Source organism: Oncorhynchus masou, chromosome 19 (assembly GCF_036934945.1).
Source record: "Oncorhynchus masou masou isolate Uvic2021 chromosome 19, UVic_Omas_1.1, whole genome shotgun sequence".
NCBI classification, from domain to species: Eukaryota; Metazoa; Chordata; class Actinopteri; order Salmoniformes; family Salmonidae; genus Oncorhynchus; species Oncorhynchus masou.
The window spans coordinates 2,439,704-2,454,676 of NC_088230.1; the positions used below are offsets into that span (position 1 = coordinate 2,439,704).

At 46.2% G+C, this 14,973-nt stretch overlaps 1 protein-coding gene across 1 annotated transcript in view; it reads right to left on the reverse strand.

The window, feature by feature from the left end:
* Positions 1 to 14,973, reverse strand: part of LOC135505713 (1-phosphatidylinositol 4,5-bisphosphate phosphodiesterase beta-4-like) — a 115,926-nt gene that overhangs the window by 77,919 nt on the left and 23,034 nt on the right. The window contains exons 3-11 of the mRNA XM_064924775.1: positions 12,647 to 12,727; positions 10,236 to 10,295; positions 6,611 to 6,754; positions 4,543 to 4,622; positions 4,231 to 4,284; positions 4,057 to 4,138; positions 3,792 to 3,892; positions 1,873 to 1,930; positions 658 to 766 (exon numbers count right to left, since the gene is read on the reverse strand). Coding sequence (XP_064780847.1) covers positions 658 to 766; positions 1,873 to 1,930; positions 3,792 to 3,892; positions 4,057 to 4,138; positions 4,231 to 4,284; positions 4,543 to 4,622; positions 6,611 to 6,754; positions 10,236 to 10,295; positions 12,647 to 12,727 — 769 coding nt within the window. The remainder of the gene's footprint in view (positions 1 to 657; positions 767 to 1,872; positions 1,931 to 3,791; positions 3,893 to 4,056; positions 4,139 to 4,230; positions 4,285 to 4,542; positions 4,623 to 6,610; positions 6,755 to 10,235; positions 10,296 to 12,646; positions 12,728 to 14,973) is intronic.

Here is a 14,973-nt window from a genome sequence, read left to right on the forward strand (position 1 = left end):
GGAGCAGAGGGGGAGGGGAGGGGGGGAGGAGGGGGAGGGGGCAGAGGGGGGGGGGGAGAGCAGAGGGGGAGGGGAGAGGAGGGGGAGGAGCAGAGGGGGAGGGGAGGAGGGGGAGAGGAGGGGGGAGCAGAGGGGGGGAGAGGGGGGGGAGGGGGGGGAGGAGCAGAGGGGGAGGGGAGAGGAGGGGGAGGAGCAGAGGGGGAGGGGAGAGGAGGGGGAGCAGAGGGGGAGGGAGGGGGGGCAGAGGGGGAGGGGGAGAGGGAGGGGGGGGAGCAGAGGGGGAGGGGAGAGGGGGAGGGGGGGGGAGGAGCAGAGGGGGAGGGGGAGGAGGGGGAGGAGCAGAGGGGGGGAGGGGGAGGAGCAGAGGGGGAGGAGCAGAGGGGGAGGGGAGCAGAGGGGGAGGGGAGGGGAGGGGGAGGAGCAGTGGGGGTGGGGAGAGGAGGGGGAGGAGCAGAGGGGGAGGGGAGAGGAGGGAGTAAGCGAGTGTCTAAGAGTGTCTGTTTAACATACACTCTTTGACTTCATTTTTCCTCAACTCTCACACAACCAACATGTGGGTACATTAGTATGAGGGTGGTGTGCTCTTTTGTTATTCACCAGAAGAGGGCAGCAGTGCGCTTCCCTCTCTCTCACTCTCCAGCCATCCCACTCTCTCACCTTTCTTCTTGAGGTCGGGGTCTCTCTCGTACTTCTCGATGATCTGCATGGCTCGTTTAGGGTCGTAGAAGGGGAACAGGATCTCATTGAGCCGCGGGTCGCGCTGGTTCTGGAGAACGCAATGACACAGAAGGCCGTCTCACTCACAAGCGCACACACACGTCACTGCACACTAAGAACATTGGGACCCATTCCTAACTTGAGAAATGTGCATGGAACTTGAGCTTCTGCGCAGATCTAATCATGAATACTAATGCCTGACTTCGGCAAAATTTCGCAGAAACGCGTTTATGGTTTTAAGCTCCTGTCGAGAAACTTGACGTGCACAAGTCATGTGACCAACTGAGTTGAACCCGGGTGTCTTCTGCGTGCCATAAAACTATTTTATCCCGCTGATCTAATTAGCTCGTGAAGCTAGCGCAAGTTGTCAGGTCTTACGCAAGGGTTAAAGTACATATCATGCGCGGGTTGCTTTAACGAACCAACCACCTCTGTTCAATTTCTCAGGTTAGGATCGGGACCATTATGGCAAGAGACTGCAATTAAAACACACACACACACACAGCTGACGCTTACAAACAAAATGCGGGTTGACACCTTACACTGACACAGTGACAATGGATATGGTACCATCCGGTACAAACACATCTTTTCTTTGTGGGTGTTGACAAGTGACAATGAAAACCAAAAAGCCAGTTACTGGTACAGAGCGACTGCAATGAGGTGGGGAGAAGAGGTGTGTGTGTGTGTGTGTGTGTGTGTGTGTGCTCGTCAGAAGTAGGGAGCTAACGGGTGTTTTCTTACAAGACGAGACACATGACAACACCACTGGCCGGCCACTAAAGCAGAAGGGAACACATTTTTCCAGAGCCTTTGTACTACTTGGAATCTACTCGGTGTTGCACACAGAGAAAGAGAAGCAGGCACACGTACAGAAGGTAGAAGTGGAAGCAGGTATGTTTTTCAGCCAAAGCCTCCCCAGGTCGCCAGGGTTACACAATCAGTCACAAGTATGCGGGGGGGGGCGTGCAGCTTAGAGGGTCAGGATGAAATTATCCCTAGACAATGATTTAAGGTCAGTCTTGCATTGTTATCCCCCCAAAATGCTAACTGATCTTAGATCTGTGCCTAAGGGCAACTTCTACCCTGTGCCAGGTTAGAGGGGAGGGGGTCAAGCAGTCACACAGTGAAGTTAATGAATGATAAAGAGCTTACTTCATTCAGAAAGCTGACTAACTGGTCTACGTTTAAAAAATCACTTTTGTCCCCATTGCTGCAAAGGAATTCATTAGAAAGACAAAATGTTAGGACTCTTAAAACCCTCTCAGTCAGTCAGTAACTAGAAAGGGTAAAAATAGAGCACTGTCATGTTACACTTTCATAAGAACATTCTAGAAACATGTTAACATCACCACTGGTCAAACATTTAATAACCGTTGAGTTGATTATAAAGAAACGTGTTAATGTGACCCTGATTAAGCAGATTAGGTTGTCCGGGGGTTATTAGTAGAGCAGCTGGAGGCTGAAGTTTGATCTCTCAAACAAAGCACCAACAGACAGGGCATTCGGGAAGCATTCAGAGCACTTGACTTTTCCCACATTTTGTTACGTTACAGCCTTGTTCTAAAATGGAGGGGCAAAAAAAATAATCCTCATTAATCTACACAAAATACCACATAATGACAAAGCACATAAAACATTTAACATCGTTTGCAAATGTATAAAAAAAAATGTAAAATCACATTCAGACCCTTTACTCAGTACCTTGTTGGAGCACTTTTGGCAGCAATTACAGCCTCGAGTCTTCTTGGGTATGAAGCTTGACACACCTGTATTTGGGGACTTTCTCCCATTCTTGTCTGCAGATCCTCTCAAGCTCTGTCAGGTTGGATGGGGAGTGTCACTGCACAGTTATTTTCAGGTCTCTCCAGAGATGTTCGATTGGGTTCTGGCTGGATAACTCCAAGAACATTCAGAGATTTGTCCCGAAGCCACTCCTGCGTTGTCTTGGCTGTGTGCTTAGGGTTGTTGTCCTGTTGGAAGGTGAACCTTCGCCCCAGTCTGAGGTCCTGAGTGCTCTGGAGCAAGTTTTCATCAAGGATCTCTCTGTACTTTGCTCTGTTCATCTTTCCCTCGATCCTGACTTGTCTCCCAGTCCCTGCTGCTGAAAAACATTCCCACAGTATGATGCTGCCACCACCATGCTTCACCATAGGGATGGTGCCAGGTTTCCTCCAGATGTGACGCTTGGCATACAGTCCAAAGACTTCAATCTTGGTTTCATCAGACCACAGAATCTTGTTTCTCATGGTCTGAGAGTCCTTTAAGTGCCTTTCGGCAAACTCCAAGTGGGCTGTCAAGTGCCTTTTACTGAGGAGTGGCTTCCGTCTGGCCACTCTACCATAAAGGCCTGATTGGTTGAGTGCTGCAGAGATGGTTGTCCTTCTGGAAGGTTCTCTCATCTCCACAGTGGAACTCTGGAGCTCTGTCAGAGTGACCATCGGGTTCTTGGTCACTGCTCTGTCAACTGTGGGGGCTTATATAGACCATGCCTTTCCAAATCATGTCCAATCAACTGAACTCAAAAAAAAAGCTCCATTTTGAGTCTCATAGCAAAGGGTCTGAATACTTATGTAAATAAGCTTTATCATTGTGGGTTGTTGTGTGTATATTGATGAGGACATTCTTCTGTAACGTAACCTTTAAAAAGGAGTCTGAATACTATCTGAATGCACCGTAGAACAACACTCTCTCTCTCCTGTCATTCACATACAGTATATACACACTACAGTTATCAACCCAAGCTGTTACTAAATACTTCTTCACTATAAGTATCACTGTTGGGACCATGCTGGAAAAACACATAGCAATAAAATGCTATATAGATGTGCTGTAAATGCCTGACCAGTGAGCAAAACTGGTTGAAAACACATATTTACAACCAGTTTTGACGTTGACAAGATTTCTTCTCAACCAGTGTAAGACCTTGTTACTCCTACCCTTACTGTACACTCAGATGTGACTAGCATTTATGGTGCCGCTAGCTTCCTAGAGTAGAGCAAGGTTAGATCATGGAGAGGGGAGAGTACAGCAAGCAGAAGAGGTCTGGGGGAGTGGAGTTGGTGACCACTCACATTTTCTTGAAGAGCTCCTCGATGTCAGTACGAGGGCAGATCTTCTGAGTCAGGGCATAGAAGATGTCGAAGGGGAACGCTGCGTGTTCTATCTCATCGTTCTGACGGAGAGAACGGCGTGACACGTGTTTACACCAGGGGAGGAACAGAGTGGCACATGGTGTACACAGCAGTGTTCTCACGCCATCATTGTGAAGACGGAAGGGAGATCCGACGACAGAAATCACAGCAAAAAAGGGGGCACCGTGCAAAGCATCCAATTTACCTTCCCGCTAGGCAGCCCCAGTTCCTTCAGAGCCTGGAAGATTCCTTTCTCTGTTTTCCCAGACGCAAATGTCCGTGTGATGCTGAAACAGAGCGAGGTCAGCCGTCGTCACAACGCCCATTGGATGAACTCAAATGACTGATACATGTCATTACCAACCGAAGTGTCTCTTACGTTCTCACTGGGATCTGGCCGTTCACATTGGTCAGAAAGCACATCCGCATCCAACTAAAGAAGAGGAGAGGAGAGACGACACATACTGAGGTGTGTGTGTGTTTTTGGGGGGTTTCTATAGTAAAACAAGAATAATTCAGACATGTGGGGGGCATTTAGCCGATCCCTACAAGGAAAAAGGCAATTTTAGGCTTAGGGGTTAGGTTTAGGGTTACTATTACGGTTAGGTTTAGGAGTTAGGGTTAGGGGTTAAGGGTTCGAGTTAGGTTTAGGGGTTAAGGAAAATAGGCTTTTGAATGGGTGTCTACTCACTGTTTCTTGAGGCAGGTCATAGGACAGACGTTATTGGCTCGGAAATTGTGGATCACTGACCTCAAACCCTCCGTCCACTTCTGCAAACAAACAGAGAAAGAAAGAAACAAACAAACACAAGCGTTCACACATACATACACTATATATCCAAAAGTATGTGGACACCCCTTCAAATTAGGGGATTCAGCTATTTCATCCACACCCGTTGCTCACAGGTGTATAAAATAGAGCACACAGCCATACAATCTCCATAGATAAACAATGGCAGGAGAATGGCCTTACTGAAGAGCTCAGTGACTTTCAACATGGCACAGTCATAGGATGCCACCTCTCCAACAAGTCTGCTCATCAGATTTCTGCCCTGCTAGAGCTGCCTCGGTCAACTTTAAGTGGCGTTATTGTGAGGTGGAATCGTCTAGGAGCAACAACGGCTCAGCCTAAGATCATCATGCGCAATGCTGAGCTGGAACGATGTTAAGCTCGCTGCCATTGGACTCTGGAGCTGGAAATGTTGGTTGGAAACGCGTTCTCTGGAGTGATGAATCACCCTTTACCATCTGGCAGTCAGACAGACGAATCAGGATTGCCAGGAGAACCTGTGCCAATGCATAGTGCCAACTGTAAAGTTTGGTGGAGGAGGAATAATGGTCTGGGGCTGTTTTTCATGGTTCGGGCTTCTTAGTTCCAGTGAAGGGAAATCTTAAAGTTACAACATACAATGACATCATAGACAATTCTGTGCTTCCAATTTTGGGTCAACAGTTTGGGAAGGCCTTTTCCTGCTTCAACATGACAATGGTCCCGTGCACAAAGCGAAGTCCATACAGAAATGGTTTCTAGAGATCGGTTTTGGAAGAACTTGACTGGCCTGCACAGAGCGAGCCAGGCCTTATCGCCCAACATCACTAATGCTGAATGGAAGAAAGTCCCCACAGCAATGTGCCAACATCTAGTGGAACGACTTCCCACAAGGGTGGCGGCTGTGATAGCAGCAAAGGAGGGACCAACTCCATATCAATATCTCTGATTTTGGAAGGAAACGTTTGACAAGCAAGTGTCCACATACTTTAGGCCATGTAGTGAACTTACACAATACACACACTCGTGCGTCCGGACGTTTACTTACTCACGGCGTATCCGTTTCACTGTGTCTATGTGTGTGTGTTCTCTCCTCACTCACAGTGTTTGTCTAATTTCCTCTCTCTGTTTAATTTCAAAGCAGCCACGACCAAACAGCAGATGCAGATGTATGCACACAGCCATCCTGCCTGTGTGTGTGTAAACAGCGTTGATTTCAGATCTCCCTCGCCTCTCTCTCTTCCTCTCTATAACACATCTTGTCCGGCTACCATCTCTTTCAACAGACACATTACCCTTAATACGTGAGGCAGCGTATTGTCTCTGGGCTACGTGTGTACGCATATGTGTGTTGTTCACAGGCTGTGCTGATGTGAACGACTGTGTCAGCTCTTCAGGTCTGCTGCAACTAACCTGCTGAGTGTGTGAGATGGTGTGTTAGTGTGTGTGTGTGTTTGGTGTCTGTATATGAGAGAGCAAGAGAACAAGGTAGCATGAATGAGCGTGTGCTAGTGTTTGGGTGTGTGTGTGACCTTCACACTCAGCTAGTGATGGCAACTCTAGGTAGTTTATTATCATTCATTTGGCATAAACCCCACGTTAACCAACCCCCCCCCGCTATCTCTCGCTCCGTCTCTTATATATGCCTTATCAGGAATCCAACTAAAACAACTACATCAAACAATTCAGCGTCATCTGTTCTGATACATCGGTTCACTTCTTCAGTAATCAGACAATTAAAAGGTGTCTTGGTGGCTCCCAGCTGACTGAGAACTCCAATCTTCCCATTTCTTCTAACACTCCTCTAAAACATCCTGGCTGTCTAGCCACAGCTTTCCATGTCACCACCAGAGTGCAATGTTTAACATGATGACCCCTGCAAGGGCTATTCCTGGTCGATCAGATCAGTCGCAGCGTGTAATGCGGTATGGATGTCGTATGAACGTTGTAACAATGCTGTCATAACATGATGTTAACGTTGTGTATTTACCCTAGCTGTGTCTGGGCTGTCAGCCACCATGTACATGAAGGAGAGGTTGACGAGATCGGTCCCGCTACAGACACAGATGACACATCCCTCCAGCTCCTCCTCTTTCTTCCCCGCTGCCTCGAACGAAGACAGAATCTTAGGGTCCTAGAGAGAGGGGGAAGAGGGAGAGGGGGAAGAGCGAGAGGGGAAGAGCGAGAGGGGGAAGAGGGAGAGCGAGAGAGAGAGAGGCAGAGAGAGAAGGAGAGGGATACAGTTGAAGTCAGAAGTTTACATACACCTTAGCCAAATACATATAAACTCAGTTTTTCACAATTCCTGACATTAATCCTAGTAAAATTCCCTGTCTTAGGTCAGTTAGGATCACCACTTTATTTTAAGAAATGTCAGAATAATAGTAGAGAGAATGATTTATTTCAGCTTTTATTTCTTTCATCACATTCCCAGTGGGTCAGAAGTTTACATACACTCAATAAGTATTTGGTAGCATTGCCTTTAAATTGTTTAACTTGGGTCAAACATTTCTGAGTCGGGTTTGTAGGCCTCCATGCTTGCACATGCTTTTTCAGTTCTGCCCACAAATGTTCTATGGGATTGAGGTCAGGGCTTTGTGATGGCCACTCCAATACCTTGACTTTGCTGTCCTTAAGCCATTTTGCCACAACTTTGGAAGTATGCTTAGGGTCATTGTCCATTTGGAAGACCCATTTGCTACCAAGCTTTCACTTCCTGACTGATGTCTTGAGATGTTGCTTCAATATATGCACATACTTCTCCATCCTCATGATGCCATTAATTTTCTGAAGTGCACCAGTCCCTCCTGCAGCAAAGCACCCCCACAACATGATGCTGCCACCCCCGTGCTTCATGGTTGGGATGGTGTTCTTCGGCTTGCAAGCCTCCTCCTTTTTCCTCCAAACATAACGATGGTCGTTATGGCCAAACAGTTCTAGTTTTGTTTCATCAGACCAGAGGACATTTCTCCAAAAAGTACACTCTTTGTCCCCATGTGCAGTTTGCAAACCGTAGTCTGGCTTTTTCATGGCGGTTTTGGAGCAGTGGCTTCTTCCTTGCTGAGCGGCCTTTCAGGTTATGTCGATATAGGACTCGTTTTACTGTGGATATATAGATACTTTTGTACCTGTTTCCTCCAGCATCTTCACAAGGTCCTTTGCTGTTGTTCTGGGATTAATTTGCACTTTTCACACCAAAGTACGTTCATCTCTAGGAGACAGAACGCGTCTGCTTATGACGCTGCCTGGTCCCATGGTGTTTATACTTGCATACTATTGTTTGTACAGATGAACGTGGTACCTTCAGGCGTTTGGAAATTGCTCCCAAGGATGAACCAGACTACTGGAGGTCTACAAAAAAAAATTCTGAGGTCTTGGCTGATATCTTTTGATATTCCCATGATGTCAAGCAAAGAGGCACTGAGTTTGAAGGTAGGCCTTGAAATACATCCACAGGTATACCTCCAATTGACTCAAATGATGTCAATTAGCCTATTAGAATCTTCTAAAGCCATGACATCATTTTCTGGAATTTTCCAAGTTGTTTAAAGGCACAGTCAACTTAGTGTATGTAAACATCTGACAAACTGGAATTGTGATACAGTGAATTATAAGTGAAATAATCTGTCTGTAAACAATTGTTAGAAAAATGACTTGTGTCATGCACAAAGTAGATGTCCTAACCGACTTGCCAAAACTATAGTTTGTTAACAAGAAATTTGTGGAGTGGTTGAAAAACGAGTTTTAATGACCCCAACCTAAGTGTATGTAAACCTCCGACTTCAACTGTATGTATTAAAGACCAACAGAGTCATTTCAAAGTCATTTCAAAACGTGACATTTTTTGAACCATTTCATCCGTCTCAGACAGACTTAGAATGTTATATAACTTTCCTATGTAACATTTATTAGTTGAGGATTCCCCTCCTTGCGTTATCCTTTGAACTATCTAGAAGAAGCAGAATAACTGTTGTGTGGAAAGCAACAGACGATTCATTCTGCAAAGTTTATTAAAGTGAATACAGCCAAATATCCTCAACGTGATTCTTCCTTCTTTGTTCATTGAGTTAGCGGTGATAGCTGTGCGATTGTGTAATCGTGTTAGCAATCCGACCGAGATCAGCCCTGAGATGAGTTGCTCTTTGTCTGTTGTTTACCAAGAAGAACACGTAACCTTACCAAACACAGACAGGGAGGGGGGAGGGACACAGCCTTACACACACCACACGTACGCCATGCACGGGCGCAGTCACATACACTGTCTCAGACGTAGAGGACCTCCCGCTCTGTCAACAATACACACACTACCTTGTGATTTGTGCACACACACCAACGAGTGTTGTCAGATGTTTGAGTATTTGTTCGGAGCTGAGCGAGTGGTTTGTTCTCCGGCGTTTTTGAGAAAGCACACCTTTATTATAGTCAGGCATCCGTATTGGTACTCCCTCAGGACCCCAGGGCCTTCCATAATTCATGTCGCTCGCATGATGCCAAACATTACACTGAAGCAGGACACGACCACAGAATTATTGAGGTAGTCCATATGTAATGGAAGGAGTAGCTGTGTGTGTGTGTGTGTGTGTGTGTGTGTGTGTGTGTGTGTGTGTGTGTGTGTGTGTGTGTGTGTGTGTGTGTGTGTGTGTGTGTGTGTGTGTGTGTGTGTGTGTGTGTGTGTGTGTGTGTGTGTGTGTGTGTGTGTGTGTGTGTGTGTGTGTGTGTGTGTGTGTGTGTGTGTTGTGTGTGTGTGTGTGCGAGTGTGTGTGTGTGTGATCAGCCCTGATGTTCATGAAAGGAATACTCTGTGGTTAATGCTGTATCTTCATGAAGTCCCTTCTGTTTAAAGGGAGCAGAACAACACTTTCAGGGACATGGAACAGCCAATTGGCCGACATGCATTTGTTTCCATCAAAGACTGTTCATTTGTTTTTTTGTCTGTTGGAAATCATTGTTTTATTGAGGCAACTAACTAACAAACTACATTATAAAAGGCATTGTTACAGTATCCCTCCCAGATAAGAAACAACATCCAAGGCTAAATAACTCACTTTAGATACAGCTACAAACCTGGGGGGCTAGAAACAGTATGACATATTTCATGTTGTTGAACGTACAGGTAATTGCCAAAATAAAGTAAAACACTTGGGTAAAAGAGTGTAGAATCTTGTAGAATCTATGCCAAGGCACATTGAAGCTGTTCTGGCAGCTTGCAGTGGGCCCAATACCTTATTAAGACACGATATTGATGTTTCCTTTATTTCGGCAGTTACCTGTAGCTGTACCTGGTCTAAGATATGAAGGGCAACGAGCAGCAGGCTATATTTCACCAACTGCCCTCAGCTTTCACTGCTCCAACTCAATCAATAGTGTATTAACGGTGGTGGGAACAATGGAACAAGTGACTAACTCTCTTCTGTTCTGTTGCCTTGGCCACGTCAAGTACCACTGCCCTTAGTCACGCTACCGTCACCCCAATTATGACTTGGCCCTGTGGCTGGAACGGTAAAGTCGTGAGGGTCGAGGAGATGGATGGAGAGGAGTGGGTGAGAAGGTTATTTGAAAGATGGAGGGAGGAAGGTAGGCACTAAGGGAGGAAACTGGGTTTTAAAGGTGCTCACCCTTGGCACGGCTCCGACTCGAATACTGTTGATCAGAGAACATTCTAGAACCTGGCCCTCCTGTAGAGAGAGAGAGAAAGAGAGAGACAGAGGGAGTAAAATTGATCTTGTCAATGCCAAACAAAAAAATAGATATTCCATCCCACTCCCCAAACCTCACCTAGCTTTGTTGGATTACAGTAGCGTCCTGCCTGTCTGCTCCAGATGCTCCATAGACATACGGTATGCTGCTAGTGGCCAGATACGGCTGTTTGAAATGACATCTGCCTACATGCCCCCATGTCGCAGTGATAAATACAATAACCCAGAGAGAGACAGAGAGCGAGACAGTAATACGATCATTGTGGAGGAATATCCTGCTATCCTCTTACACAACGGATGAATCCCAACGGTATGACGGATAACAAAGCCCTTCCTCTCCAACTAGCATTACCTTCTAACATGAGCAGCCAACCCCTCCTAATTGACAGAATCAGGTGTGTTACAGCAGGGTTGGAACAAAAGAACACTCAGGGGTAGGGTACAGGCCACCCCTGCTTTATGTGTTGTTGCTGTAGTGTTTGATGAATGCTAAAGGCCATTTTCAGCGAGGATATGGGCCTCTCTCTCCTCTATGGGGAGGGTTCATTTGATGCAACCGCCTCAGAGTCACCTTGGCTAAGTCAGGTTCTGTCTCAAGCAGTTCCTTCCATCCATGCGCATTGAGTTGACTGACTTGCAAGAACGTACCATTGGAAAAGGAGACGGCGGTCGAATCGCCTACAAGCCATCGGAGACGGCATTCTATCCTCTTGACTTTTTCATACAGGAGCATCCTACGCTGAATAGCTTTTAGTCTTTCCTGTTCCCTCTCTGAATGAAGTCCATTCTATCCCATTGTCTTTCTTTACCCTCTCTGAATAAAGTCCATTCTATCCCATTGTCTTTCTTTTCCCTCTCTGAATGAAGTCCATTCTATACCATTGTCTTTCTTTACCCTCTCTGAATAAAGTCCATTCTATCCCATTGTCTTTCTTTACCCTCTCTGAATAAAGTCCATTCTATACCATTGTCTTTCTTTACCCTCTCTGAATGAAGTCCATTCTATCCCATTGTCTTTCTTTTCCTTCTCTGAATAAAGTCCATTCTATACCATTGTCTTTCTTTACCCTCTCTGAATAAAGTCCATTCTATACCATTGTCTTTCTTTACCCTCTCTGAATGAAGTCCATTCTATACCATTGTCTTTCTTTACCCTCTCTGAATAAAGTCCATTCTATACCATTGTCTTTCTTTACCCTCTCTGAATAAAGTCCATTCTATCCCATTGTCTTTCTTTTCCCTCTCTGAATAAAGTCCATTCTATCCCATTGTCTTTCTTTACCCTCTCTGAATGAAGTCCATTCTATACCATTGTCTTTCTTTACCCTCTCTGAATAAAGTCCATTCTATACCATTGTCTTTCTTTACCCTCTCTGAATAAAGTCCATTCTATCCCATTGTCTTTCTTTTCCCTCTCTGAATAAAGTCCATTCTATCCCATTGTCTTTCTTTACCCTCTCTGAATAAAGTCCATTCTATACCATTGTCTTTCTTTACCCTCTCTGAATAAAGTCCATTCTATACCATTGTCTTTCTTTTCCCTCTCTGAATAAAGTCCATTCTATACCATTGTCTTTCTTTTCCCTCTCTGAATAAAGTCCATTCTATACCATTGTCTTTCTTTTCCCTCTCTGAATAAAGTCCATTCTATCCCATTGTCTTTCTTTTCCCTCTCTGAATAAAGTTTGGCAGAAGCTTCAGTGATGAAGACTGCTCAACTCTCTGACCCAACAGAACACTTATGGAAGATTCTGGAACGGCGCCTAAGGCACCGTTTCCCCCCCACCATCAACAAAACACCAAATGATTGAATTTCTCATGGAAAAATGGTGTCACATCCCTCCAATAGAGTTCAGGACACTTGTAGAATCTATGCCAAGGCACATTGAAGCTGTTCTGGTGGCACAACTCCTTAGCAAGTTGCTGTTTTCATTTATTTTGGCAGTTACCTGTAGCTGTACCTAGTCTAAGATATTCAGGGCAATGAGCAGCAAGCAGCAGGCTATATTTCACCAACTACTCTCAGCTTTCACTGCTCCAGCCCTTGAAACTCAATCAATAGTGTATTAACGGTGGTGGGAACAATGGAACAAGTGACTAACTCTCGTTTCCTCTGTTACCTTGGCCACTTCAAGTACCACTGCCCTTAGTCACGCTACCGTCACCCCAATTATGACTTGGCCCTGTGGCTGGAACGGTAGTGAGGGTCGAGGAGATGGATGTCTTTCTTTTCTCTCTCTGAATACACTCAGAGCACAAAAGACAGGGCACTGAGTAAGAGGATGAGAACGAAGCCTTTTATATACACAGATCTGGTTGAGAGACTGTACCTTTCCGTCGCTCTTCCATGTGATGAAGAATCCAAACTCGTCCACTTTGACCAGACAGTTGGGCTCAAACAGAAACGGGTCCTACGAGGAGACAGAAGCATTTGAATTCCAGAGCCAATCAGAGGTTTTATTTGATGTGCGAGGACATTACACACCCCCTCCCGTTACCTAGCTAGTACACACACACACTCCCGTTACACTCGTTACCTAGCTAGTACACACACAGCCACACCCGTTACCTCGTTAGCTAGAACACACAGCAGCTACACCCTGTGCTGTACATGACAGGAGGACATAACGCTAGGACACACACACCCTCCACGCCTAGCACAGGAGATAAACACACACCTCACCCCTACCTGTGCAGGACACACCCCCTCCCATTACCTAGCTAGTACACACACACACACAAGATAAACACACACCTAGCTACACACACCCACAGACACGCAGCAGCATACCTAGCTAGTACACACCCCTACACCCTGTCTGTGCTAGGACAGGAGGACATAACGCTAGTACACACCCACAAGATAAACACAGCACAGACAGACACGCGAAGCTAGTAACACACCCACCCTCCCTGTGTACAGGACAGGAGGACTAACGCTAGTACACACACACACCAGACAGACACCTAGCTAGTACACACCCTACACCCCGTTACCTAGCTAGGACACACCCCTCCCGTTACCTAACGCTAGTACACACACACCCAGACAGATCACAGCATCGCAAGGAGAACACACACCTACACCCTCCCGTTACCTAGCTAGTACACAGGACATAACGCTAGTACACACACACACACAGACAGACACCCGCATCGTTACCTAGCTAGTACACACACCTCCCGTTACACCCTGTTTGTGCTAGGACAGGAGGACATAACGCTAGTACACACACACACACAGACAGACACGCGCAAGGAGAACACACACCTACACCCACAAGATGTTTGTGCAGGACAGGAGGACATTACCTAGCTAGTACACACACACAAGATAAACAGCAGCATCGTTACCTACAGTTACACAGACACGCGCAAGAGAACACACACCTACACCCTGTTTGCTAGTACACACAGGAGGACATTACGCTAGCTAGTACACACAAGATAAACAGCAGCACACACACAGACACACAGACACGCGCAAGGAGAACACACACCTACACCCTGTTTGTGCAGGACAGGAGGACATAACGCTAGTACACACACACACACACAGACAGACACGCGCAAGGAGAACACACACCTACACCCTGTTTGTGCAGGACAGGAGGACAAAACGCTAGGACAAAGACAAACACATAAATGTGAATGTCATGAACTGTCGAATGCAAACGGTGTCTTGGTAACCCCACACACCAACCAACGGCTACCTTGGTGACCGGACATACCCTGATTAACGTGGCAGGCAACACTCACTGGCCTCCTGGATATATCATAAAAGATCAATTATCCTGGCTAAATCTAGTCTTCCACTTCCTGTTACACGTTTACTGTGACATGGAGACTTTTTAATAAACCGTTGCGACAGAGCAAGCGTCCGAAGGTATAACTTCTTTCGAGAAATAGTTCCTAGCCTACTAATTCAATCCCCTAATTTAAAGGATAGAGTTGTGGTTTATTTACGGTCTACTTAATGTGGTAAACCTCCCAGTTCCAAATTCATGAGGCGGTTATTTGTCAAACAGCCAGGTTTGCTTCAGGCGTGGGGGGGGGGCAGCAGTCTGTCAGCAGGCCAGACGGCGAGGCTCATAAGGTGGGGAGGGAGATAAATATAGTCCCAGGCTCTGACTGGAGGCCTCGTGTGTGTGTGTGTGTTTGTTGTGTGAATGAGAAAGTGACCCGAGAGGGAGTAAGTATGGGGTGGGCTGGCAACAGAGTAACAGCAAAGTCATTTGGATTACATTCCCGTAGTCCATCCATTTGTCTACCGCATTCTAAGTGAGCACCCACATGTGTGTAAGAGAGAGACCGAGTAGAGGGTCGTTGCAGAGCTAAAGGAAACAGTGAGTGACACACACACACTGCAGCATGTGTTGTTTCAGTGAGATTATGGTAAGCCTTCAGTTCAATCAATCAATCAATCAAATGTATTTCATAAATCCCTTTTTACATCAGCAGATGTCACAAAGTGCTGTACAGAAACCCAGCCTAGAATCCCCAAAGACCAAGCAATGCAGAAGCACAGTGGCTAGGGAAAAGTCCCTAGAAAGGCGGGGGCCTAGGAAGAAACCTAGAGAGGCACATGTGCTGCTCGACACCAGAAATATGGCTGTTAGTTCATGCATATACTGTGCCAGCGTTGTCCGGGTTAGGG